The sequence below is a fragment of the Mobula birostris genome, chromosome 6 (assembly GCF_030028105.1).
Source record: "Mobula birostris isolate sMobBir1 chromosome 6, sMobBir1.hap1, whole genome shotgun sequence".
NCBI lineage: Eukaryota > Metazoa > Chordata > Chondrichthyes > Myliobatiformes > Myliobatidae > Mobula > Mobula birostris.
Window position 1 is genome coordinate 117,282,629 of NC_092375.1, and position 27,771 is coordinate 117,310,399.

The following is a 27,771-nucleotide window of genomic DNA, read 5'->3' on the forward strand; positions in this document are numbered from 1 at the left end:
AAGTCATCGGGTATATTTGAAGCGGAGGTTGATAGGTTCTTGATTAGTAAGGGTACGGGGCAAAGGGGTAAGAGAGATAAGTCAGCCATGATGGAATGGCAGAGCAGACTCCATGGGTTGAACGGCTTAATTCTGTCTTATGGTCTAACATGAGGGAATATTGTTCCTTTTGTAAGAAAAATTGTAAGAACAAAACCCCCACATACTTAGGTATGATGCGATGGGGTAAAGGGAGCTTCACTCTGTCCATGACCTTTACAGTTCCTGCCCTTGGAAACTGTGTGAGAACAGCAGAGAAGGTACTTTAAGAAGACGAAGGAAGGTGGTTCTTTGATTGCCCAATTGTAAAAACAATCAGGACTAGGTAACTGAATGTGTGGGCGTAATACATTCACAGTTTATGCTTCTAAAATGCTCTTGGCAGAGATGAGCGATCAGTTTGTGTTGTGATGCTGTCTTCGGGCAGATGGGGCTCATCAGCTGTGGTTGACAGCTCATCTAGGAGAAGGGAATCGCTGATCTCAAACCTCCACTGCCTTGTGGCTGTACCCACTGATGGGGAAGGCTTTGGGAGTAAACCCTGAGGAAAAATTCCAAGCTAGAATCCCTATGTTGAGTTTAACACTGACTGAGATGTCGCTGGTGCCAAACTGTTTCACCTCTGCCATTCCTTTGGTTTCATCTGCATGGAGAGGGAGAGCCTGTTCACTGGGCAACAGGCTGCTCTCCACATCACACAGCCCTGGCTCGCCTACTGGCTCAGGACACAACTTCCATGGTTGACTCCAAACATCAGAGAGCCTACTATGAAATCAACCATCTTTCTCCTATGCACCACTGAGAAAAGTCCCAGCCACTATCCAGAAATCAGTCTCCTGCGTCAAGGCATTATGAGACAGATGAAAGTCTACTTTCATCCCTGAGTGTGGTCTCCTTTCACTTTCCAACCGAAAACAGCGATCCCGTGAAGCTGAACCTTCACTCACCGCTGCCTAGGACTGATTCTATCGCCTACAGACTCACTTCCACGGAACCTTTACAACTTACTTTTCCAGTATTGTTTTTATTTGCAGAGTTTGTCTCCTTTTGTACGCTGTCTGTTTGTCTGTCTTGGTTTATGTGTGGTTTGACAAAAATTCCATTGTATTTCTTGACCTTCCTGTAAATGCCTACAAGAAAGTGAACCTCAAGGTTGCGTATGATAACATACATTCAGTGGCCATTTTATTCGGCACAGGAGTGGAACCCGCTGTGATCTACTGCTACTGTAGCCCATCAGCTTCAAGGCTCGATGCGTTGTGCTCCTATGCACACCAATGTTGTAAGATATGGTTATTTAAGTTATTGTTTCAACCAGTCTGGCCATTCTCCTCTGACCTCTCTCATTAACAAGGCATTTTTCCCACACAATTACCAGTCACTGGATTTTTTTTTTTATTTAATGCACGATTCTCTGTAAACTCTAAAGACTGTTGTGTGTGAAAATCCCAGGAGATCAGCAGTTCCTGAGAGACTCAAACTAGTACTCACACCAACAATCATTCCATGGTCAAAGACATTTAGAACATAGAACATAGAAATCTACAGCACAATACAGGCCCTTCAGCCCACAATGTTGTGCTGACCATGTAACCTACTCTAGAACCTACCCAGAATTTCCCTAGTGCATAGCCGTCTATTTTTCTAAGCTCCATGTATCCCAGAGGCTCTTAAAAGACCCTGTTGTATCTGCCTCCACCACCGCCGGCAGCCCATTCCACACATCCACCTCTCTGCGTGAAAAACTTCTCCCTGACATCCCCTCGGTACCTATTTCCAAGCACCTTAAAACTATGCCCCCTTGTGCTAGCCATTTCAGCCCTGGGAAAAAGCCTCTGGCTATCCACACAATCAATGCCCCTCATAATCTGATACACCTCAATCAAGTCACCTATCATCCTCTGTCACTCCAAGGAGAAAAGGCCAAGTTCACTCAACCTATTCACATAAGGCATGCTCCCCAATCCAGGCAACATCCTTGTAAATCTCCTCTGCACTCTCACTTAGATCACATTCTCTCTCCATTCTGATGTTTGGTCAGAACAACAACTGAACCTCTTGACTGTGTCTGCATGCTTTTATGCATCGAGCTGCTGCCTACGTGATTGGCTGTTTAAATATTTGCATTAATGAGTAGGTGTACCTAATAAAGTGACCAGTGAGTGTATATTTATGTTGATAATAAATTTTACTTTGAACTTTGACCTTAGCCCTAGATGGGGACCCGTTTTACTATCATCCCCACAGAGTAAACAGCACAATGTTTCTGTCCTAGAACCTGTATCAGGATGGGAGCAGAAAGGGGAAGATGCCCAAATAAGAAGGGGAGGAGAGGAGAGGGGAAAGGAGTTCAAGCTGGAAAGGAGGGATGTAATGCTGCCTCACCTACTGAGTTCCACCAGCAGTTTGTGTGGAAACCCCTAAATCACATCTGGAGATGCAAAGGACCACTCTGCAAAGTGGCACTGTGCACACCCAGCACGCCAGAGAACTCGGAGCACGTGAGATTCTACAGATGCTGGAAATCCGGAGCAAACACACACACAGAACGACGGAGGAACTCAGCGAGCCAGGCAGCATCCATGGAGAGGAGTACAGAGCTGACCTTTCAGGCTGAGACCCTTCATCAGGACCGGCAAGGGGTGGGGGGAGAAGGTGGGGGAGTGGTGGGGAACTACAATAGGGGGGAAGATAATTGAGTGGGGGGAGGTGAAGTGAGAAGCTGGGATGTGATTGGTGGAAAAGGTAAAGGGCTGAAGAAGTAGGAATCTGATAGGAGAGGAGAGTGGACCATGGGAAAGAGGGGAAGAGGAGGGTACCAGAGGAGAGGTGAGGAAAAGAGGAAGATAGGAGCCGGAATAGTGAATAAAAAGGAGGTTCACGGGGGGGGGAGGGAGAAATTACTGGACGTTAGAGAAATCGATGTTCATGCCATTGTTATACGGCGGGGGGAGGGGGATTGAGAGCGGACCCAAATGCAAGACACAGACACTGAAGAACTAGGAAAAGGACTAGGTTTATCGAGATTGCAAGGTGAGTAAGGAAGAAATGACGCTGGACATTGACACAGGCCCTGGATGAGATGAGGATTCAGGGCCTGGGCTAGGACTTGGACTAGAGACACGGAACCCGGACAGGGAACTAGGAATGAAGAGCCTGGACAAGGAACACAGAACTCCGGAACCAGAGCCTGGACAAGGACCTGGAACCTGGGTCTTGGTTGGGACTCGGAACCTGGGTCTTGACTTGGAACCAGAACCCGGGCTAGGCTAGGACTCGAGACTAGGATCTTGGCAAGGACAAGACAAGGTACCCCAGCACAGGACAAGGAATCTCCAGCACAGGACGAGAGATCTCCAGCACCGGGCTGGGCGAGGCACAGGAACTAGATGAGGACACGAAGCTCAGAGTTGGACAGAGCTGGAACACGGCGCCTGGACTTGATCTTAGAACACAGGATCACAGAGCCTTGGACGTGGACTGGACGCTCAGGGTCTTGGTTGAGGACTGGATGCTCAGAGTCTTGGATGAGGTACCCCAGGGCAGGACACGGCTCTTGGACTAGGTTTGGCTCGGCTCTTGGACTTGGCTTGGTTGGGCTCTTGGGTACGGAGCCAGGACCCTTTCTAGGACGCAGGGCTGGGATGACTGCCGAGGGAACTGCCAAGGTAAACTGCCGAGGGACTCCCGGACTGGATGAGAACACGAAGCCTTGACTTGGACAGGACTGGAACATGGCGCCTGGAACTTGGAACACAGGAACACAGATCACAGAGCTGGGACCCCTCCTTGGGAACAGGACTTAGGGCTGGGGCTTTACACAGAGTCAGGACCCCTCCTTGGGAACAGGACCTAGGGCTGGGACTCTTCTTTGACACGAACACTAACACGGGGACACAAGGAGATAGTTCCAAACTCAACAGTAGTTCCTTATCTTGGCGTGGCAAGGCTCCAGTCTCACTCCAGCAGTTGAACTTGACAAGGCTTCAGAAGGAAGGGGAAGGGAACAGTCCAGCAGAGAATCCTTGGTTTGAGAGATATTTATGTGCCTGCCCAAAACGAGAATCATGTGCCTCAATTAAGGCACCCAATGGAACAAGGGAAAACAGGAAACCCAGAATAAGGAAATGACGGACCGGACCATGAACCGGAATGTGGACTTCACGGACCGGACCATGACAGTACACCCACCCCCATGGGAGCCTCCTGGTGACCTAACAGGCTTTCCTGGACTATGGATGACCCAGAAGGGTGGGGAGGGTATTCAACAGGAGGGAACCCAGGATGGCGAGAGTTAAACGACAGTGTCTGCATCACTGGGTCCATGTATGACTGGGCTGTTCTATTATACGGGGGGGGGGGCATTGAGAGCAGACCCAAATGCAAGACACAGACACTGAAGTACTAGGAATAGGACTAGGTTTATCGAAATAGCAAGGTGAGTAAGGAAGAAACAATGCTGGACATTGACACAGGCTCTGGATGAGACTAGGATTCAGGGCCTGGGCTAGGACTTGCACTAGAGACATAGGACCCAGACAGGGAACAAGGAACGAGGAGTCTGAACTAGGAACACGGAACTCCGAAACCAGAGCCTGGACAAGGACACAGAACCTGGGTCTTGGTTGGGACTCGGAACCGGAACCCAGGTCTAGGTTAGGACACAGGACTAAGATCTTGGCGAGGACAGGACAAGGTACCCCAGCAAAGGACGAGGAATCTCCAGCACTGGGCTGGGCGAGGTACCAGAACTAGATAAGGACATGAAGCTCAGATTTGGACAGGGCTGGAACACGGCACACGGACTAGGGCTAGAACACAGGAACACAGAGCCTTGGACATTGACTGGACACTCAGAGCCTTGGATGTGGACTGGATGCTCAGAGCCTTGGACATGGACTGGACACTCAGAGCATTGGACATGGACTGGACGAGGTACTCCAGGGCAGGACAAGGCTCTTGGACTAGGTTTGGCTCAGCTCTTGGACTCAGCTTGGTTAGGTTCTTGGGTACAGGGCCAGGATGACTGCCAAGGGAACTGCCAAGGGACTCCTGGACTGGACAGGGCACATGGACAGGACAAGAACATGAAGCCTTGACTTGAACAGGATTGGAACACAACACCTGGAACTTGGAACACAGAACACAGAGTCAGGACCTCTCCTTGGGAACAGGACCTCGGGCCAGGACTCTTCTTCGATGCAGACACTATCACGGGGACACAAAGAGACAGTTCCAAACTCAACAGTAGATAGTTCCTTATCTTGGTGTGGCAAGGCTCCGGTCTCATTCCAGCAGTTGAACTTGACGGGGATGCAGGCAAGGCTTCAGAGGGAAGGGGAAGGGAACAGTCCAGCAGAGAATCCTTGGTTTAAGAAATATTTATGTGCCAGCCCAAAACGAGAATCATGTGCCTCAATTAAGGCACCCAATGGAACAAGGGAAAACAGGAAACCCAGAATAAGGAATCGACGGACTGGACCATGAACCGGAATGTGGACTTCACGGACCAGACCATGACAGCCATCAGGTTGGAGGCTACCCAGACGGAATAGTTAATATTCTACTTCCAGCCGGAGAGTGGCCTCATCGTTACGCAGTGGGGCAGTGTCGGGATGGGAATGGGAGAAATGAACCCATAGCCAAGATCCCGCCTTTTGTGGACAAGATTTATTCTGCATTCTGTTACTGAAACGTCGACTGTTTATTTCCCTGCATAGATGCTGCCTGACCTGCTGAGTTCCTCCTGCATTTTGTGTGTGTTCCAGCACCGACAGAATCTACAACGTGCGACTGCGCCCCCCCCCCCAAGGCCACAACAGATCAGGGAACACGGTAACCCCGGGCAGAAGTCAAAACAGCGCCAAGCTCGGCGCCCGTCGGGAAGCGGGGAACACACTCCGGCACCCCCGGACCCGCAGAACCCAGCAGAGAGCGCCGAACCCCGGACCCCGTTGCTGAATACAGAAGTAGGGTCTGTGTGAGATAGGCCGCCGTCCTCTGACCCAACTGTCAGCTCACACACCTTCAAGCAAAGCTTATCCACTCCTTAGATGCTAAAGACTGTTTCTTCCTCCTCCCACTTCAGTTCTCCAACTTCCAGCCAATCCAAGCCAGATCCCGCTACCTACCCCGATTCAGTCCCCCACCGCCTCCCAACGCGTGACCTGCCATCACTGGTCAGCCTGGGTCAGATTACCGCCCAGCTTCAGGTACGCCAAACAGCCGCTTTAACCCTGCCCAAACCTCAACTCTCCGCCACATCCTCCGCGCGTCCGGGTCTCGGCTGCGGGCGGGGTTCTGCGGGAGCGAAGCCTCTCCCCCCTACCCTTTGTAGCCGGACGGAGACTCCATGAGTTTTCGGTACTTTCTGCCTCTGTGCCGCGAGTATGGGGAGCGGCGCGGTTACTCCGTGCAAATTGATGTGATTATCGCCACGATCGGAGGGAGAGAAGGGGAACTCAGGCCCAGCACGACCTCTCCAAACAGTCTGCAACACAACAGACACCCCCCTCTCCCCCCTCATGATGCCCCTCCGCGCTGTCAAGGAAGAACACGATCACAAAATACCGCAGGAAGAAAAAAGACTTACCTTTCGCTCGCATTTCTTGTGACATGTCAGTTTGCAAACTAGAGGGAGGAAGAGAGAAAGGAAACATTAGAGGAATTCACGAAGATCCTTTAAAAAAACGCCTCACCTAATTAAAGAGACGACACATCAGACTAACCTCAGAGTCCTGCGAGATCCACTATCTATCTGCGGGCACTCCCGATCACACACGCAACAAAACAGAAGTACAGTACTGGTAAAGTCAGACTCCTTGCTCAAGCTGCCAGGACCCTGCGAGGCTCGACACGCTGGCAAGCCGCCAGCACCTTCTTCCACAGGTACGCCACGGAGTGGATGTGGTCTCCCCGCCTGTAGCAGCAACGTTTAACCCTCTGCGCGGCCACGAGGAAGGCAATTTTGGGAGAGTGTAGCCTCGGGCGCTGAATATTTTTAGGAGGAAAGAGAGAGAGGAAGAGAGAGAGAGAGAGAGTCTGGAATCCTAAACACAAGAGATTCTGCAGATGCTGGAAATCCAGAGCAACACACACACACGCGTACACACAACACTGGAGGAACTCAGCAGGTCAGGCAGCATCTATGGAGGGGAATAAAGAGTCGGCATTTCGGGCGGAGATCCAATATTGCTTATTGTCATTTTTCAGTACAGGAGTGTAAAGAGAATGAAATGATAGTTAATTATCGATTCAAAGCAGCATAAAATAACCACAATGAACAGAATAAAAAAGCACAATAAATAATCATATAAAAGCAATCCTGTAGCCCACAATTATATATTTCCGTGATATACAGATTTACGTATATGAAATGACACTAGGTGTGGATGTAGCGATGGTGGGGGGGTGTGGAGGGGTGGGTTAGTGGGTGGAGGCGTTGATCAGCCTTACTGCTTGGGGGAAGTAACTGTTTTTGAGTCTGGTGGTCCTGGCGTGGATACTGCGTAGCCTCCTCCCTGATGGGAGTGGGACAAACAGTCCGTCAGCAGGATGAGGAGCATCCTTCATGATATTGCTGGCTTACTTTTTCCCTGCAACTTTCCGTATAAATGCCGGCAACGGTGGGCAGGCTGGTGCGGGTGATCTGTCTCACCACTAGTTTCTGAGTGGGAGACCAATACCATGGGAGCAGGATGGTCCAGTGAAGGAAGTGACAGGAATGAGGAAGGGAGGTGGCAGGTAGGGGTATCAGAGGGCCAAAGAATAATCTGCAACGTCTATTGCCTATTACACTGGCTCAGTCCCCTCTCCCTTGCAGACTTTCAGTGGGGAGGGGGTGTCGCTGGCACAGTGGCATACCAGCCAGTGCCGTGCTTTACAGCACCAGTGTTCGGGATTCAGGTCCCAGCGTCGTCTGTAAGGAGTTTGTATGTTCTTCCTGTCAGTGCAGGGCTTTCCCCAGGTACTCTGGTTTCCTCCCACATTCCAAAGACAGGTTAGAATCAAAATCAAGTTTATTATCACTGATATATGTGGTGACAATTGTTGATTTGTGGCAGCACTACATAAAAATTACAATAAGAAATATAAGACCATAAGATATAGGAGCAGAATTAGGCCATTTGGCCCATCGAGTCTGCTCTGCGATTCCATCATGCTGATTCATTTCCCTCTCAGTGGAATCTCCTGCCTTCTCCCTGTATCCCTTCATGCCCTGACCAATCAAGAATCCATCAACCTCTGCCTTAGATATACCTAGTGATTTGGCCTCCTCAGCCACCTGTGGCAATGAAATCCATAGATTCACCATTCTCTGGCTAAAGAAATTCCTCCTCATCTCTGTTCTAAATGGATCTCCCTCTATTCTGAAGCTGTGTCCTCTGGAGTTAGACTTCCCCTCTGTAGGGAACATCCTCTCCACATCCACTCTATTGAGGACTTCCAACATTTGATAGGATTCAATGAGATCCCCCCTCATTCTTCTGAATTCCAGTGTGTGCAGGCCCAGAGCCATCAAACACTCCTCAAAAGGCAAGCCTTTCAATCGCAGAATCGTTCTCGTGAACCTCCTCTGAACCCTTCCCAATGTCAGCACATCTTTTTTAGATAAGGGGCCTAAAAGGCCCAAAACTGGTCACAATACTCCAAATGAGGCCTCATTAGTGCCTTATAAAGCCTCAACATCACATCCTTGCTTTTATATTCTGCCTACGTTGCATTTCCCTTCCTCACCACCAACTCAACCTGCAAGTTAACCTCCAGGGAATCCTGCACGAGGTCTCCTGAGCCCCTTTGCACCTCGGATTTTTGAATATTTCTCTCCATAAAAAAATAGTCTATGCTTTTATTTCTTCTACCAAAGTGCATGACCATACACTTCTTGATGCTCTATTGCATTTGCCACTTCTTTGCCCATTCTCCTAATCTGGCTAAGTCTTTCTGCAGCCTGCCTGTGTCTTCAACACTACCTGCCCCTCCACCTGTCTACGTATCATCCTACAATTAACCACAAAGCCATCAATTCTGTCACCCAAATTATTAACATATAATGTAAAAATAATCAATCTCAACACAGACCCCTGTGGAACACCACTAGTCACCAGCACCAACCAAAAAAGTTTCCCTTTATTCCCATTCTTTGCCTCTTGCCAGTCAGCCAATGCTCTATCAATGCTAATATCTTTCCTGTAATACCATGGGCTCCTAACTTGTTTAGCAACTCATGTGTGGCACCTTGTCAAAGGCCTTCTGAAAATTCAAACACAAATTCAGCACCTCTCCTTTGAATATCCTGCTTGGTATCTCTTTCAAAGAATTCCAACAAATTTGTCAGACAAGATTTTCCCCTAGGGAAACCATGTTGAATTTGGCCTATTTTGTCCTGTGCCAACGAGTACCCCAAAACCACGTCCTTAAAAATCAACTCCAACATTTTCTCAACCACTGAAGTCAGACTAATTGGCATATAATTTCTTTTCTTCTGCCTCTCTTCCTTTTTGAAAAGTGGAGTGATATTTTTTCAATTTTCCAGTCCACCGGAACCATGCCAGAATTTATTGATTCTTGAAAGATCAGTACTAATGCCTTCAGCCACGTCTTTCAGGACCTTAGTGTATAGACCATCTGGTGCAGATGATTTATCTACCCTCAGACCTTTTAGTTTCCCAAGCACCTTCTCACTAGTAACAACAACTTCACCCAATTCTTCCCTTGGAAACCTGGAACTTCTGGCATTCTGCTCGTGTATTCCACAGTGAAGGCTGATGCAAAATACTTATTCAGTTCATCCGTCTTTTCTTTGACCCCCATTACTACCTCCCCAGCATCATTTTCTAGCAGTCCCGCCTCCCTTTTACACTTTGTATATCTGAAGAAACTTTTAGTATCCTCTTTAGTAGTATTGGCTAACTAACCTTTCATCTTTTCCTTCTTTATGACTTCTTTCAGTTGCCTTCTGTCGGTTTTTAAAAGCTTCCCACCAAATTTTGCTCTACTATATGCCCTCTGTTTGGCTTTTATGTTGGCCTTTGACTTCCCTTGTCAGCCACCGTTGCATCATCCTGCCTTTAAAATACTTCTTCTTCTTCGTTATGTATCAATCCTGCGCCTTCTGAATTGCTCCCAGAAGTTCCAGCCATTGCTGTTCTGCCGTCATCCCTGTCAGTGTCCTCTTCCAATCAACTTTAGCCAGCTCCTCTCTCATGCCTCTGTAGTTCCCTTTACTCCACTGTAATACTGATACATCTGACTTTATCTTCTTCCTCTCAAGTTGCAGGGTGAATTATTATATTATGATCACTGACTCATAACGGTTCCTTTACCTTAAGCTCTCTAATCAATTCTGTTTCATTGCACATTGCACAACACCCAATCCAGAATAGCTGATCCCCTACTATATGTAGAGTCAGACAACTCTATATATATATATACAGTATATAAAATATTAGCAGTACAAAAAGAGAACAGACAAAGAAGCAGCATTCATGGGTTCATGGTCTGTTCATAAGTGAATAAGAGTTTGCAATGTTATGTTGTCACTAGAAACATCGTGACACTTGCAAGCTGCCCCCATCAGATCCCCAGACTGTGTTTGTTATTGACATAAGTGACAAGTTTCACTGTACTGGCTGCGTGGTATGGGAACTGCAAGACATCAGAGTACAAGACCCTACCGAGGAAACTAAAAACTGCCAAGAGGATCACTGGAGTCTCCCTCCCCACTATTTGTGATGTTCACCAGGAACGTTGCAGATAAAGGGGCCCAAAGCATTACTGAGAATCCCAACAACACATCCCACAATCTCTTTGACCCACTACCGTCAGGAAGAAGATGCAGAAGCATCAGGACTAGGACAGTCAGTCTGGCTAACAGCTTCTTCCCCCGGGCTGGGAGACCCTGTCACCACCGAGGTCACATCACTGGGATAGCGAGCTGTTTGATATTTACTGTTTACTGTTCACCTGTGCTGCACACTGCATGCATTTTGAATTTTATTTCATTAACTTATTTGTGGTAATATTCTGTTTTATGTTCTGTGTGTGATATGTGTTTTGTTGTTGCACTGTGGTCCGGAGGAAGGTTGTTTTGTTTGGTTGTGTACACAGTATGCACAGTCAGATGACCATAAACTTGAATTTGAAAATTTTCCATTCCAGAGGCTTGCATCTCCAGTCAGAGAGCACTGAGGGAGAGGGGACCCTGTGATAGCCATCCAAGCCGATGTGTGAAACCTATACAAAGAATTTGACATTGGTGTTAGGGGCAGAAAGATCGAGGGTTATTGAGAGGGAAAGTCGCCAGTCGTGTGGCAACAGCCCTGCCTGGGACAGCAAGAAGCTGCAGAGTCTTGGACACAGCTCAGCACGTGGCTGAAATCAGCCTCCACTCCATGGACTCTCGCAGCCTCAGTAACACGCACCACACGCTGAAGGAACTCGGCAGGTCGGGCAGCATCCGTGGAAATGAACAGTCAACGCTTCGGGCCGAGGTCCTTCGTCAGGACTCGGCCTGAAACGTTGACTGTTCGTTTCCATGGATGCTGCCCAACCTGCCGAGTTCCTCCAGCGTGTTGGGCATGTTGCTTTGACCCCAGCATCTGCAGAGTATCTTGTGTTTACGCAGCCTCAGTAAAGTAGCCAACCTAATCAAAGACCCTGTCCACCTTGGACATTCTGTCCTCCTTCCTTCCCACCAGGCAGGAGATACAAAAGTACATCCCACCAGGCTAAAAGACAGCTGCTACCCCACTGTTATCAGAGTCTGAAGTGCAATAACATGGACCTTGACCTCACAGCCTACCTCATTCTGGCCTTGTACCTTACTGCCTGCCTGCACTGCACCTTCTCTGTAGCTGCTACACTTTATTCTGCATTGTTATTGCTTTACCTTGTTCTACGTCAGCGCACTGTGTCTGTATGAAGAGTCTGCAAGACAAGCTTTTCACTGTATCTCAGTGCACCTGACAATAATGAAACCATTTTACCAGTTTGGAACATGGACTGAATTTGGATGGTGAGCCGTGATTGTATTAACTCAATGGGCCGAATGGCCTCACTTGCTCCTGAAGAGTCAGGATAAAGGGTGTAGGCCTGACGCATCAATCGTTTATTCCCCTCCCTAGATGCTGCCTGACTTGCTGAGTTATTGAGGCATTCTGTGTGTGGTTTTGCTGTTGTTTTGTTGCTTGTCATGTTCTGTGTTGTTCTGCTGGACATTGTGGGCGTGCTGTGTTTGTACTGGAGTGTGTGGCAACCCAAGCACGTCCTTAGGGTGTGTTGGTGTTAGCACAAACTACACATTTCTCCGTATGTTTCCATGTACGTTTGATAAAGGAGGAGGAGGAGAAGATGGCAGCGTGACGGCAGTGCGCTTGGCCACTTCAGTGGTGACGTCTGTTATCTGTCAAGTAGGGGACTGTGCACAATCCTGAATTGACGGAGACGGACGTGAGAGTACGGAGGAACATCTGGAAAACTTCTGAAATGCCCGCTTCACTGCCGCTGTTACTGTGTGGTAACCGGAATCTCCGGAGCTGAAGGCCCCGAAATCCTCGGCTTTGCGTGTTTCAGCGGCCAGGGTGAGGTTGAAGGCGCTCAGCAGAGGATGGCACTCGGGAGGCTGTGTCGGAGAGTCTGGTCGGAAGCTCAAAGTTTTCTGATGGATGGACCAGTGTCGGCTGGGGTCAGCTGCTTCCAAGGCATCGGCAAGTTGATGGTGCCTGGAGGTTTATGGCAGGGAGTTTCTCCCTTTTAGTCATAGTCATAGTCACAGTCATACTTTATTGATCCCGGGGGAAATTGTTTTTCATTACAGCTGCACCATAAATAATTAAATAGTAATAAAACCATAAATAGTTAAATAGTAATATGTAAATTATGCCAGGAAATATGTCCAGGACCAGCCTATTGGCTCAGGGTGTCTGACCCTCCAAGGGAGGAGTTGTAAAGTTTGATGGCCACAGGCAGGAATGACTTCCTATGACGCTCTGTGTTGCATCTCGGTGGAATGAGTCTCTGGCTGAATGTACTCCTGTGTCCACCCAGTACATTATGTAGTGGATGGGAGACATTGACCAAGATGGCGTGCAACTTGGACAGCGTCCTCTTTTTTGCCGCCTGCTATCAGGGACTCGGGAGTTGATCGACTCGGGGACTTTGAGACTTTATTTACCATGCCCATGGTTTGTTCTTCATCAAATTATGGTATTGCTTTGCACTGCTGTAACTATATGTTATAATTATGTGGTTCTGTCAGTGTTAGTCTTTGGTTTGTCCTGTTTTCTGTGGTATCACTCCAGAGAAACATTGTATCATTTCTTAATGCATGTATGCATTTCTAAATGACAATAAAAGAGGACCGAGTGTTCTCATAATCTAATCTAATCTAAATAAATGAATCTGAAATGCACATGGACTTGGTGAACGTGGGAGAAGGAATGGGCGGAGCCCTATCTTACCCTACTCTTCCCACACTTGAACATCCTTCACTGCCCAGACCTACCAGCTAACGGACAAGGGTCAGGAGGGGGGCGCTGGCCTATGATGGGGCAGAATCACCCTCTGGTGACTTCAGGTGAGGGTGGAACTCACGCAGAACTTATGAGACCTGGTCGAGGATTCTCAGCAACATCAGCCGGGCCGGGCTGATCAAGCAATGGCACACGTTCACCCACAGGGTGGTGGGTATATGGAACGAGCTATGAAAGGAATTGAGTGAGACAGACACATTAATGACATTCAAAGCAGCACTCCTACTTTCTGAGGAAGCTGAAGAGAGATGCACTATGCACATCTATGCTCACCTCGTTCTACAGACGTGCAGTAGAGAGCAGTCTGACAAGCTGTATCACTGCTTGGCACGGAAACTGGACTGTGGCAGACAGGAGGGCCCTACAGCAGACAGTCAAAACTACCCAATACATCACTGGCCGTCAAGGACACGTATACAGAAAGGTGCTGGGAAAAAGCCAGACACTCCATATAGGATCTCGCCCAGCCTGTTTGTCCCACTCCCATCAGAGAGGAGGCTACACAGCATCCATGCCAGACTCAAAACCAGTTCCTTTCCCCAGGTAGTAAGGCTGATCAACACCTCCTCCCACTAACTACTTTATCATAGTTTGCCAACCATCTCATCTTCAGACATTCCTGTGCTGCCTCAGATCTAGGGTAACAATTATTGTGCTCTCCTTTACACTTATGTACAGGAAATGACATTAAACAACCTTGAATCTTAAAAAACTGAAATATTGAAATTGTATACCATTATAACTCTTCTTGCATTGCAAACAAATAATTAAGAAAAATAAAATTTGAGTTGTGAATCTTGAGAAGGTAGTTGAACAGGTACACGAGTAGGAAAGGTTTAGAGAGAACTGGCCAAATGTGGGGAATTGAGTTGAGCTCAGATGGAAGGCTTGGTCACTTTTCCCGAATGATTTATTTGTCAAACATGCTGATTATTGACTACAGGAGGATGAAACCGGAGGACCATGAGCCAATCTTCCTCAGAGGTGAGGAGGATCGGCAATTCAACATTCCTCAGCATCATCATTTCGGAGGGTCTGCCCCAGGTCCATCTCATAGAAAGCGAGGCAGCACCCCTGCTTTCTTACACGTCTGCACGGATTCAGCATGTCATCGAAAACTTCTATAGATTCACGGTGGAGAGTATCCTGATTGGTTAAACCATGGGCTGGTATAGGAACAATAGACAATAGGTGCAGGAGTAGGCCATTCAGCCCTTCAAGCCAGCACCACCATTCACTGTGATCATGGCTGATCATCCACAATCAGTAGCCCGTTCCTGCCTTCTCCCCAAAAACCAATGCCCTTGAACAGGAAAGCTCACAAAAAGTAGTGGATACAGCCCCGTCCGTCACAGGTAAAGCCCTCCCCACCATTGAGTACACCTACCAGTAACGCTAACACAAGAAGACAGCATCCATCATCAAAGACAACCACCATCCAGGCCGTGCTCTCTTCTCACTGCTGCCATTGAGGAGGAGGTACAGGAGCCAAAGGTCCCACAGCAGCAGGTTCAGGAACAGTTGTTACCCTACAACCACCAGGCTCCTGAACCAGTGTGGATAACTTCACTCACCTCAACACTGAACTGATTCCACAACCTATGGACTCACTTTCAAGGACTCTACAACTCATGTTCTCAGTATTATTTATTACTTATTTATTATTATTCAGTTTTTCTTTTTGTATTTGACCAAATTGTTGTCTTTTTGTTGTTTGTCTGTCTTTGTTAGATGTGTTTCTTTGCAGTTATTGTGAATGCCTGCAAGAAAACGAATCTTAGGATGGTATATGATGACAGATATGTACTTTGATCATTAATTTACTTACAGCTTTGCTGTATATTGAATATACAGTGAAAAGCATGGTCTGCGTCACTGACCAACACAGTCCGAAGACTTACTGGGGGCAGCCTCAAGTATCACCATGTTTCTGGATCTAACCTAGCACGCCCACAACTTACTAACCCTAGCCCATACGTCTTTAGAATGTGGGAGGAAACTGGAGCACCCGGAGAAAACCCATGTAGTCATGAGGAGAACTCCAAACAAACCCCTTACAGAGAGCAGCAGAAATCGAACCCCGATCTTACAGCCAATGTTGTGAAAGCACTACGTTAACCACTTCCCTACCGTGCCACCCTCGGGCCAATGCTCGATGACTCCATAACATTTGAACTGCCGTGGTTACGATGTAAGAACTCGTTGGACCAACTCGTGCCCAGCAAGACCACATAAACAGCAATAGGGTAGCACGTTCAAGATGCTGGAGGAGTCTAGCAGGTCAGGCAGCATGGTGGTGTAACGGTTAACAAATGGTATTATAGAGCCAACAACCTGAGTTCAACTCCTGCCACTGTCTGTAAGGAGTTTGTACGTTCTTCCCGTTACCGTGTGGGTTTCCTCCAGGTACCATGGTTTGGGAATGGAAAATGTGAGAAAGGGGAGGGGATTAGAAATTTCCTGAAGTCGGAGAAATGGCTGTTCATGCCATCAGGTTAGCGGCTACCCAGATGGAATATGAGGTGTCATTCCTATATGGACCCGAACGACATTGGCTAAGGTATAAAGTGATGCCAGGGCTCGGGGGACCTTCAATGTTCAGCATGAAGCAGTTTGTTACCCAGCGCCCCATCCACCCCACTACCCACTCCCTCCCTCCACCACTGGCACACTGTGACTGCAGAGCGCACTGTCTGTAGGGAACACTGTCTACCGACACAACTGTCTTCCCACACTGTCTCCTGTAAAAATGCCATGCCCTTTTCTCAGTTCCCTCATCTCTGCCACATCTGTTCCCAGGCTGAGGTTTTCCATTCCAGAACGTCAGAGATGTCCCCCTTCTTCAAAGAGCAGGGTTTGCCTTCCTCCACCATTGATGTTCTCCTCGCCCGCATCTCGTCCAGTTCCCCAACATCAGTGCTCACCCCATCTTCCCACCCTCTTAACAGGGATAGAATTCCCCTTGTTCTTATTCATCACCCACGAGCTTTCTCTTCATTCTTCGCAACTTTGATCATTTTCAACGCTGAACACATCTTTACTTTCCCCCTACGCTCTGCTCCCTGCAGGGATCTCTCTCTCTCTCCCCGATTCCCTTGTCCATTCGTCCCTCCCTGCTGATCTCCATCCAAGCAGAAGTCTGCTCTTGCCATTCGCCTGCTCCAGCCCCTCCATTTAGGGCCCCAAACTGTTCTTCCATGCAAGGCCACACTTCACTTGAACATTGGTGAGACCTGACACAGGTGGAGGGGCCGCTTTGTCAAGCACCTTTGCTCCATCTGCAACAAGCTGGATTTCCCAGTGACCAACCATTTAATTCTTATCCCCAGTCCCATTCCAACATGTCGGTCCATGGCGTCCTCTTCTACCACTCTCAGGGTGGACGAGCAACATCTCATATTCCCTCTAGGTAGCCTCCAACTGGATGGCATGAACTGCCAGTAATTCTTCCCTCACATCCCTTCCCTTCTCCTCACCTGCCTATCACCCGCCCCTGGTGCCCTTTCTCTTTCCTTTCCGTCCATAGTCCACTTCTACTTCTTCAGCCCTTTGCCTTTTCCACCTATCACCCCCCAGCTTCTTACTTTATCCCCCCTCCAAATCACCCACTTCACTTGGCTTCATTTATCACCTGTCAGCTTGTACTCCTTCCTCTCCTCCCAGCTTCTCATTCTGGCTTCTTCCCCCTTTCTTTCCAGTCCTGAAGCCAGAACGTTGACTGTTTATTCCTCTTCATAGATGCTGCCTGACCTGTTGTTTCTCTAGCATCTTGTGCCTGTTACTCTGGACTTCCAGCATCTGCAGAACCACTTGTTTTCAATCTTATTGATAATCTTTCCTGTACCACAACTGCACTCAATACTCCAACCGTGCACTCACTAACATCTCGTACAACTTCAACATAACATCGCAGGAGCAGGGCGTCATCACCACCCGCAGCTTCCCCTCCCAGTCACGCGCCGTCCCAACGTGAAAATCTATCACAGTTCCTTCACCGTAACTGGGTCTAAACCCTGAAACCCCTCCCCAAAGGCACCACGGGACAACCTTTACCAGGGGGACTGACGTGATTCTGGAAAGTGTCTCAACCCCACCTCCTCAGGAACAATTATAAATGCTGGAGTTGCCAGTGATGCCCAGATCTCAGAAATAAATCAATAAAATTAATAATAATACAATTTACCTTCTGCTTGTGCTCAGGTGTGAGAGAGAACATCTTCCACTGTCTTAGACAAGTGCAGCCATTAACTCTAAAGCTTGACTGAGCTAGCACCTTTCTACAGGGATTTCTCTCTCCCTCTCTCCCCCCCCCCCCCATGATTCCCTTGTCCATTCATCCCTCCCTCCTGATCCTTCTCCTGGCAGTTATCCCTGCAAGGGCAGGAAGTGCTGCTCTTGCCATTCATCTTATCAACAGGTGACTTGGCAGAGGTGATAAGATGATAAGAGGCATAAATTGAGTGGACAGCCAGAGACTTCCTCCTAGGGTGGAAACGGTTAATGTGAGGGGGCATAATCTGATGATTGGAGGGAAGTGTATAGGATGAACATAGGTTTTTAACGCAGAGAGCGGTGTGTGTGTGGAACACGCTGCCAGGCATGGTGGTAGAGGCAGGTACATTCGGGATATTTAAGAGACTCTTAGATAAATGGGTCACTTGCATCACATCAAATCAGCAGGGATTGTGCTGGGGGCAGCCACACTTCTGGTACCAACATAGCATGCCCACAACTCAGTAAGCCAAACCCACATATCATCGGACTGTGGGAGGAGACCCACATGGTCCCGGGGAGAAGGTACAAACTCCGTGCAGGCGTTGGCGAGAATTGAGTCAAAGAGCAATCATCACTGGCACTGTAAATCACCGCAGGACTGTACAGTGGGGATGAACAGAGGAGCCTTGGGCTCTAAGGAGAATGGGTGAAGAAGGCAAACAGCATGCTGGACGGGGCATAGAATCAGGGAGTCATGTTGCGGCCACGTGGAAATCTCGTTAGGCTGCACACGGAGAGTTGTGTGCTACTCTGGCCTCATTGCAGGAAGGGTACGGGGGCTTTGGAGAGGGTGCAGAAGAGATTCATCAGGATGCTGCCTGGATTCGAGGGTTTGAGCTATAAGGAGAGATTGGACACACCCAGACTGTTCTCTCTGGAGCAAAGGAGAATGAGAGATGACTTGGTAGAGGTTTATAAGATTATGAGAGGCATAGATAGAGTGGACAGCCTTTTTCCCAGGGTGGAAATGGCTAATACAAGGGGGCATATTTCTAAGGTGGTTGCAGGAGGGATAAGTGAGAGACAGGATTTTCTACACAGAGTGTTGGGAGGTGGTAGAGGCAGATATATTAGTGATATTAAACAGACTCTTAGAGAGGCGTGTGGATGATAGAAAAATAGAGGGCTATGTAGGAGGGAAGAGCTAGGCTAAAATGTTAGAGGATATGTATTTACAGTGGGGGGAGGTTAAGAAGATGTGTTTTATATGGAAAGGGTGGTGGGTATCTGCGACGGGCTGCCAGGAGTGACGGTGGATGCAGATCTATAATGAGGCTGTTGGACAGGCACAGGAATGTACAGGGAAAGGAGGGAATAGCGGGACACCACGGTAGAGTAGTGGTTAGCGCAGTCATCTTACAGCGCCAGCTACCACCCATTGGAGCTTGTCTGTAAGGAGTCAATATGCCCCTCCGCGAGACCGCGAGATCATGTGGCTTTCCTCTGGGAGCTCCTGTTCCCTCTCACATCCCAAAGACATACAGATCTGGAACTGCGGCGATGCTCGCGGGCTGCCCCCAGCACGACCCGCACTGGTTTACCTTGACGCAAATCACATTTTAATGCATGCGTGACAAATAAAACTGACAGGCTGAAGAGATTTTGTTTAATGGGACCTTGTGTTCAGTACAGGCCTTGGGGGCTGAAGGCTCTGTTCCTGTTGCAAGCTAGTGTTTGTTTCCAAGAAGTGGTTCAGCCAATGGGCCGAGTGTTGTGCGGGGAGCTGCAATACCTGCAGTTCTGGAAAGCATTTGGTGAAATGTCAGAGCAGTGACGTGTGGCGAGAAGGTTGGATGGGGATGTTTGCTGAAGAAATTCAGAAACAGGTTCATTTATTGATCACACGTACATCAAAACATTCAGCGAAATTCGTTGTTAGCTTTAACAACCAACACAGCCTAAGGATGCGCTGGGGGCAGCCCGCACAGCACGCCCAAAATGTTCAGCAGAACGAAGCAACAACATGAAACTAGTTCTTTTCCTAACCTCTCACCTGCTCTCACACGTAGGCAGGCCTCCAACTCCAGGTCAGGCTGCCTCCAGGCCTCCAGTCCTTGACCCCAGACTCACAGACTCTCACCCTCGGGTGTCAGGACCACCCAGTCTCGTGCTGTGGAGGAGCCAAGCACCAGGCCTCCGGGCCTTCTCTGTGACAGGCCAATCCTGGAGTCAGACACCCTCCACAAAGAGAGTAACTGAAGGTTCATTCCTGGTTCAATCATTAGTAACAGAGAGTTACTAATTACTCTGAACCAGGCGAGCACACTTACGGGACAGGATAACCATTCCTGTCCACAATACGTGACTGATTATTAAACCAGCCGAGAGGGTTACGCATTAACAGGGAACCAAAACGCCCTGACTTTCCATGAACCCAGAAGGCCAAGGGACAGTGGCCACACACTAAGTTTTCACAGCTCGCAAGTCCTTGAGTGTAAACATTACTGCAACTCACAGTAGGGTCACTGTCTCTCCATCAGGATAGTAACGTGGGGGAGTGCGGTGGGGGCCAGAATCCACCTCCCAGTCAGGGCCACAGCCAACCCATCACCTCTACTAAGATGATCTGACACTTAAGTGTGTTCATCTTCATCTACCAGAAAGCAGATGCCGCACTCATAGAGTTATACAGCTCTGGAACAGGCTCTTCAGCCCAACTAGTCCATGCTATCCAATAGGGTCATCTCTAAATCGGAGAGTCATAGAGCATCACAGCAGAGAAACAATATGTAGCCTGGCCAAGAGGAGAGGCCATACTGGATCTGGCACTAGCAATGAACCTGGTCAGGTTTCAGATCTCTCCGTGGGTAAGCATCTTGGTGGGCCAGTCTTGACCATAGTCTTGGACAGGGACAGGAGCAGAGGGTGTGGGGAGTATTTACCTGAAGGAGAGGGAATTATGCAGGAACTTGGGGGCACAAATTGGGAATGGATGTACTCTGGAAATGTGGAGGATGTTTAGGGAGTGCTTGGCTGGGGGCTCCGGATAGGTTTGTCCAATTGAGGCAGGGAAAGGTGAAGGAACTGTGGCTGACAAGAGAAGTAGAAGATCTGGTCAAGACGAGGAAAGAAGTTTACCTAAGCTCTAGGAAGCAAGGATCGGACAGGGCTGTAGAGAGTTACGAGGTAGCCAGGAAAGGGCTGCGGAATGGAAAAAGGGGAGCTAGAATGGGGAATGAGAAAATCCTTGGTGGGTACCATCAAGGAAAAGGCTTCACTGGCCACAAGTATCAGAAGGCTGGAGGGCGGCAAATGTTATTCCATTGTCCAGGAGAGATAATCTTGGGAATTATAGACCAGTAAGTCTTACGTCAGTGAAAGGGAAACTACTGGAGAGGATTCTTCCAGACAGGATTTAAAAGCATTTGGAGAAACATAGTCTGATTAGGGATAGTCAGCATGGCTTTCTGAGGGACAGGTCATGCCTCCTGAGCCTGATTGAATTCTTTGAGCATGTGACAAAGCGCAGTGATGGAGGTAAAGCACTAGATGTGGTGTATATGGATTTTAGTAAGGCAATTGATAAAGAGTTCCCCACAGTTGGCTCATTCAGAAAATCAGGAGGCATGGCTGTGTGGATTCAGGATTAGAATGCTCAGAGTGTGGAAAGGGGTACTGTATGGAGTGTACTTTGGCTGAAAGTTGGTGACCAGTGGAATTCCAGATCTGTTCTGGGACCCTTGCTGTTAGTGATTTTCATAAGTGACTTGGATGAGGAAGTGGAAGGGCGGGTGAGTAAGTTTGCAGATAACACAAAGGTTGGTGGAGTTGTGGATGGTGTAGAAGGTTGTCATCGGTTACAATGGGATATTGATAGGATGCAGTGCTGGGCTGTGAAGTGGCAGATGGAGTTCAACCCAGAAAAGTGCGAAGCAGTACACTTTGGAAGGGTAGTTAAGAAAGCTTATGGTGTGCTGGCCTTTATTAGCTGCAGGATTGAGTTCAAGAGCTGTGAGGCAATGTTGCAGCTCTATAAAAGCTGGACTAGGCCACACTTGGAGTATTGTGTTCAGTTCTGGTTGAAGGATATGGAAGCTCTCGAGGGGGTGCAGAGCAGGTTTACCAGGATGCTGCCTGGATTAGAGAGCACATCTTATCAGGATAGGTTGAGTGAGATAGGCCTTTTCTCTTCAGTATGAAAGGGGATAAAAGTTGACAAGGGAGGATGAGAGGCGGCTTGATAGAGGTGTACAAGAGGTATAGATCGAGTAGACAGCCAGAGACCTTTTCCCAGGGTGGAAATGGCTAATATGAGGGACAAAATTTAAGGTGTTTTGATGAAAGTATGGGGGAGATGTCACAGAGCATGGAGTGTGCTTGGAACACACCGCCGGGGGTGGTGGTGGAGGCAGATACAACAGGGACATTTAAGGGACTTAGATAGGCACATGAATGATAGAAAATGGAGGGTTGTGTGAGAGGGAAGGTTTAGATTGATCTTAGAATGGGTTGACGTTTCAGTACAACATTGTGGGTCAGAATCGGAATCAGGTTTAATATCACCGGCATATGTCATAAAATTTGTCAACTTTGTGGCAGCAGTACACAATGAAATGCATGATAAATACAGAAAAACTGAATTACACTGATTGTATATGTATGTGTCTATTAAATAGTTAAATAAGCAGTGCAAAGACAAATAAAAAAGTAGTGAGGTAGTGCTCATGGGTTCAATGTCCATTTAGGAATCGGATGGCAGAGGGGAAGAAGCTGTTCCTGAATCACTGAGTGTGTGCCTCCAGGCTCCTGTACCTCCTTCATGACAGTAACCATGAGAAGAGGGCACGTCCTGGGTCCTTAATGATAGACACCGCCTTCCTGAGACACCACTCCTTGAAAACGATGCTGCTGATTTGACATTTCCACCGTGGGAAAATGATTCTATTTACCATCAGTTATTCAAAGGTCCAGCTTTTAGCCAGAGGTCTGGTAAGCTTTCAGATCCCTCAGCAGAATCTAGACTCATCGAGTCATCAAGTCATAGAACACTACAGCACAGCAAAAGGTCCTGTGGCCCAACTAGTACATGCAACACTATTATTCTAAACGGTGATTTTCAGAAGTTGTTTCATTGGAGGCGACGACCATCTTACACTTTATTTTATTTGGCATGGTAACAGACCCTTTTGGGAATGAGAAGGCGCCCTGCCCCCAGTTGCGCCCATGTGACTGATTAGCCTACTGAGACGTGCATCTTTGGAATGTGGGAGGAAACCAGAGCACCCAGAGGAAACCCACACGGTAAACATACAAGTTCGTTACAGCGAGTGGCAGAAGTTAACGCAGGTCACTGGCACTGTAAAATGTTCTGTTAGCCACTATGTTCTCGCGCTGCCAGCTCATAAAACAGGGAGATGCAAAAATATCGAGAGAAAGTTTGCATGTTGTCCAAAAACGAATGGGGAAAGTTTCTGTGAACAACGGGTAAAGGAAGCAAAGGCAGATTTGGGGCTTCCAAAGATCGACCTTGGTTCCCCATGACTCTGTGACTTTAGGTTTTAATATACAACTTATATAAAAACCTAATAGAAGTCCCAATTACAGCAGATGACATGTTGGCGAGACTCAGTGGCTGGTGGACTGCACAGAGTTGGCTGCAGAGACACTGGTTCCTTCGGCTGAAATTTCCATAGCTTGCAAAACTCTGGGAAGGTACCAGAGATTGAAAAACAATCAATGTGACTCGCTTCTTCAACAAAGGAGAAAGAGAGAAGCCAGTTCTGGATTCCAGTGTTTGAATCCAAGGTTCTTTTTTTCTTTTGGCAGCTCAGGGGCTGGGAGTGTGAGTATCGGTGTCAGAGCCCTGTGGAAGTCGGGAGAGAGAGGATAAAAGGAGCAGGTTGGGCCAAAGCCAGTCTTTTCGGGCTGCACAGGTGTGGAAAACGTCAGCGTCAGAAGCCTAACTTCAGCTGCAAATAAAAGGAGGGTAGGCTCGGGTGGAGCAGCTATTATTGGAGTGCGCCCATGATAGAGTGCGAGGCTTTGGCTCAACAGGCTTCGACGTGAACAGGGGGAGGCACGGTTAAGAAGAGGCAAGCCTTTACCTCTTTTAGAACAGAGTAGCCAAGATGGAATGCTCCTGCTGTCAGATATGGGAATGCAGGATCAATGACAGTTTCACTGATAACTGTATCTGCGGGAAACACACCCAACCTCAACGCCTGACGGACAGTGCCAAGCAGTTGGAGCTGGAATTGGATGCACTCAGGATCAGTCGGGAGGCCGCAGGTATTACAGATGAGACCTTTGAAGAGTGGTCACACCCAGAGTGCAGGCTTTGGACAGTAGATGGGAGACCAACAGGAGATGTTAGGGGAGAAAGAAGTCAGTGCAGGGTTCCCCTGTGGCCATTTCCTTCAGCAGCAAGTATATCCCTTTGGATATAGGATGACCCATCAGATCATGGCAGCAGCCAGGCTGTTGGCACTGTGACCAGCTCTGAGCCCGAACAGGGACAGGTAAAGTCGGACAGTATGGTAGTTATAGGGAACTCGATAGTTAGGAGACAGAAAGGAAATTCTGTGGCCACAAAAGAGACAGTAGGACGGCGTGTTGCCTCCTGGATGCTACAGTCCAGGATATATCCGTGCAGCTGCAGGATATCCTCAAGAAGGAAGGTGAGCAGCCAGAGGTCACGGTGCATATTTGCACCAATGACACTGGCAGGAGAGCGGAAGAGGTCGTACGCTGTGTGTGTAGAGTGAGGAAAGGGGCTGAAGAGAAGGACCTCCAAGGTTGTAATCTCCGGATTACTCCCAGTGCCACGGGCGAGTGCAGGCAGGAATAGGATGAATGAGTGGCTGGGGAGATGGTGCAGGGGCCAGGGTTTCAGGTTCTTGGATCACTGGAACCCTTTCTGGGGAAGGGGTGACCTGTTTAAGAGGGACGGGTTGCACCTGAACTGGAGGGGAACCAACGTCCTAGCCTGGAGGTTTGCTGACGCTACTTGGGAGAGTTTAAACTAGTTGCACAAGGGGCTGGCAACTGGAACCCCAGGTCAGTAAGTGAAGGATCAGACCAGAAGGTAGATGTCAGGGAAAGTATTGAAAGGCAAAATTGAAATTACAGGTATGATGGGCCGGGTAGTTTGAAATGTTAATATTTTAATGCTAGGAGTATTATGGGTAAGATTAATGAACTTCCAGCATGGATCGGTACATGGAACTATGATGTTGTGGCCATTACTGAAACTTGGTTGAGGGAGGGGCAGGAATGGGTGATTAATGTACCAGGTTTGTGAAGTTTTAGAAAGAATAGAGGAAGAGGTAAAAGAGTCAGGGTTGGTGGAGAGGTGGATATTTCACTACGAATCAGGGTCAATATCACATCTGCACTCAGGGGAGACAATATGGAGGGGTCAGACACTGAGTCCATTTGGGTAGGACTCAGGAATAGGGAGGGTGCAATCACACTGATGGGATTGTACTACAGATCCCCCAGTAGCCACCGGCAGATTCAGGAACAGATATGTAATCAGATTAAGGAAATGTGTAAGATAATAGGGTTGTTGTCATGGGAGATTTGAACTTGCCTAATATAAACTGAGACCTTCTTGCTGTAAGGGATTTGGATGGGGCAGAATTTGTTAAGTGTATCCAGAAGGTTTCTTCATTCAATAAGCAGACGGTGCGACGAGAGGAGGGGATGTACTGGACCTGGTGTTGGGTAATCAGTCTGGCCAGCTGACTGACCTTTCAGTGGGTGAACAGTTGGGGAAGAGTGACCACAACTCCTTAACTTTCAGGAATTCTGTAGAAAAGGTACTTGTGGGAGAGTTTAACATTGGAGCAGGGCAAATTATGAGAGTGTGAGGCAGGAGCTAAGAGGAGGTAACTGGGAACACATTTTTTCTGGCAAGTCCACACTGGGTATGTGGAGGATGCTTAAAGATCAATTGCACAGAGTACAGGAAAGCTATGTTCCTGTTAGTTGGAAAGATGAGAAAACCTTGGATGTCCAGAGAGGTGATGAATTTAGTCAAGAAGAAAAAGGAGAAGTATGTAAAGTTTCAGAAGTTGGGATCAAACGGAGCACGTGAGGATTATAAAGAAACCAGAAAAGAACTAAAGAAGGGAATTAGGAAAGCCAGAGGGGCCATGAAATGTCACTGGCAAATAGGATTAAGGTGAATCCCAAGGCATTCTATACATACATCAAGAGTAAGAGGATAACTTGGGAGAGGGTGGAACTACTCAAGGATAAAGTATGGGGGGCGGGAGAACATTTGCTTAGATGCAGAGAACATGAGTGAGGTACTTAATGAGTACTTTGCTTCAGTGTTTACCAAGGAAAAGGATATGGCGGACCAGGAGATCAGTGTTGAGTGTATAGTTATGTTAGGGTGCTTCGAGGTCAAGGAGGAAGTGTTGGGCCTCCTAATGAGTACTAAGATGGGTAAGTCCCCAGCACCTGATGGGATTTACCTGAGGTTTTTGAAGGAGGCGAGATATAAGATTGCTGGTCCCTTGACCAGTATCTCTAGCCACAGATAAGGTCCCGGAGGACTGGCGAGTGGCTAATGTTGTACCTCTTTTTAAGAAGGGAACAAGGGAAAATCCTGGGAACTATAGATCGGCGAGTCTCACATAAAGAAATTGCTGGAGAAAATTCTTGGGGATAGGATACACGAACATTTGGAAACCCATGGAATAATTAGGGAGATCCAGCATGGCTTTGTGCATGGCAGGTCGTGCCTTACCAACTTGATTGAGTTTTTTGACAAGGTGACAAGGAGGATTGCTGAGGGTAGGGCAGTGGGTGTTGTCTACATGGATTTTAGTGAGGTGTTTGACCAAGTTCCTCATGGAAGGTTAATCCAGAAGATTCAAATGCATGGGGTCTGTGGCGAATTGGCCGTTTGGATTCAGAGCTGTTCTGCGCATAGGAGACTGAGGGTAGTGGTTCGGGACTGACTCGAGCTGGAGGCCTGTAATTAGTGGTGTTCCACAAGGGTCCGTGCTGGGACCTCTGTTGTTTGTGATGTATATAAGTGACCTGGATGAAAATGTAGTTGGGGGGGGGGGGGTCGGTAGATTTGCAGATGATGCCAAGATTGGTGGAGTTGTGGATAGTGTAAAAGACTGGCAAAGAATACAGTGTGATATAAATCAGTTACAGATATGGGCAGAGAGATGGCAGATGGAGTTTAACCCGGATAAATGTGAGGTGTTACACCTCAGTAGGACAAATGCAAGGAGACAGCACACTGTTAAGGGTAAGATCCTCAACGGTGTTGCTGAGCAGAGAGATCTTGGGGTTCGAGTTCATCGCTCCATGGAAGTGGCGGCACAGGTCGATAGGGTAAAAAGGCTTATGGAATTCTTGCTTTCATTAGTCGAAGCACTGGCTAGGCCACATCTGGAGTATTACATACAGTTTTGGTCACTGCACTATGGGAAGGATGTCGAGGCTTTGGCGAGGGTGGAAAAGAGGTTTACCAGGATGCTGCCTGGAATAGAGGGCATGTGCTATCACAAGAGGCTGGATAAGCTTGGGCTGTTTTCTCCGGAGCACTGGAAGCTGAGGGGAGTTCTGATAGAGGTTTATAAGATTATGAGAGACATCGATAGAGTAACAGAGAGTGTCTGTTTCCCAGGGTTGAAATGCCTAATACCAGAGGGCATGCATTGGAGGTGAAAGGGGGTCGGTGCAAAGGGGATGTGAGGGGTAAGTTTTTCACTCAGAGAGTCGTGAATGCCTGGAACGTGCTGCCTGGTGTGGTGGTAGAGGCAGATATGTGAGAGGCTTTTAAGAGACGTTTGGATAGGGACATGGATGTGAGGAAGATGGAGGGATATGGACATAGTGTAGGTAGGAGGGACTAGAGTTTGGGTGTTTTTGATTTGTTATTTTAGCTAGTTCAGCACAACATTGTCCCTGTGCAGCGCTGTACTGTTCTATGTTCTGTGTTTAAGTCAGGAAGGAG

The 27,771-nt window shown here is 48.1% G+C and overlaps 1 protein-coding gene across 8 annotated transcripts in view; it reads right to left on the reverse strand.

Annotated features, from left to right (window-relative positions):
• LOC140199300 (tensin-1-like) overlaps nucleotides 1-27,771 on the reverse strand; it is a 416,856-nt gene that overhangs the window by 336,043 nt on the left and 53,042 nt on the right. For 7 of the 8 annotated variants that reach the window (XM_072261116.1, XM_072261119.1, XM_072261118.1 and 4 more), the window contains exon 3: nucleotides 6,632-6,669. In XM_072261116.1, the coding sequence (XP_072117217.1) occupies nucleotides 6,632-6,669 (38 nt within the window). Of the gene's footprint in view, nucleotides 1-6,631; nucleotides 6,670-6,767; nucleotides 6,842-27,771 lie in introns of those variants that run through there. The other variant, XM_072261126.1, reaches the window with a different exon arrangement.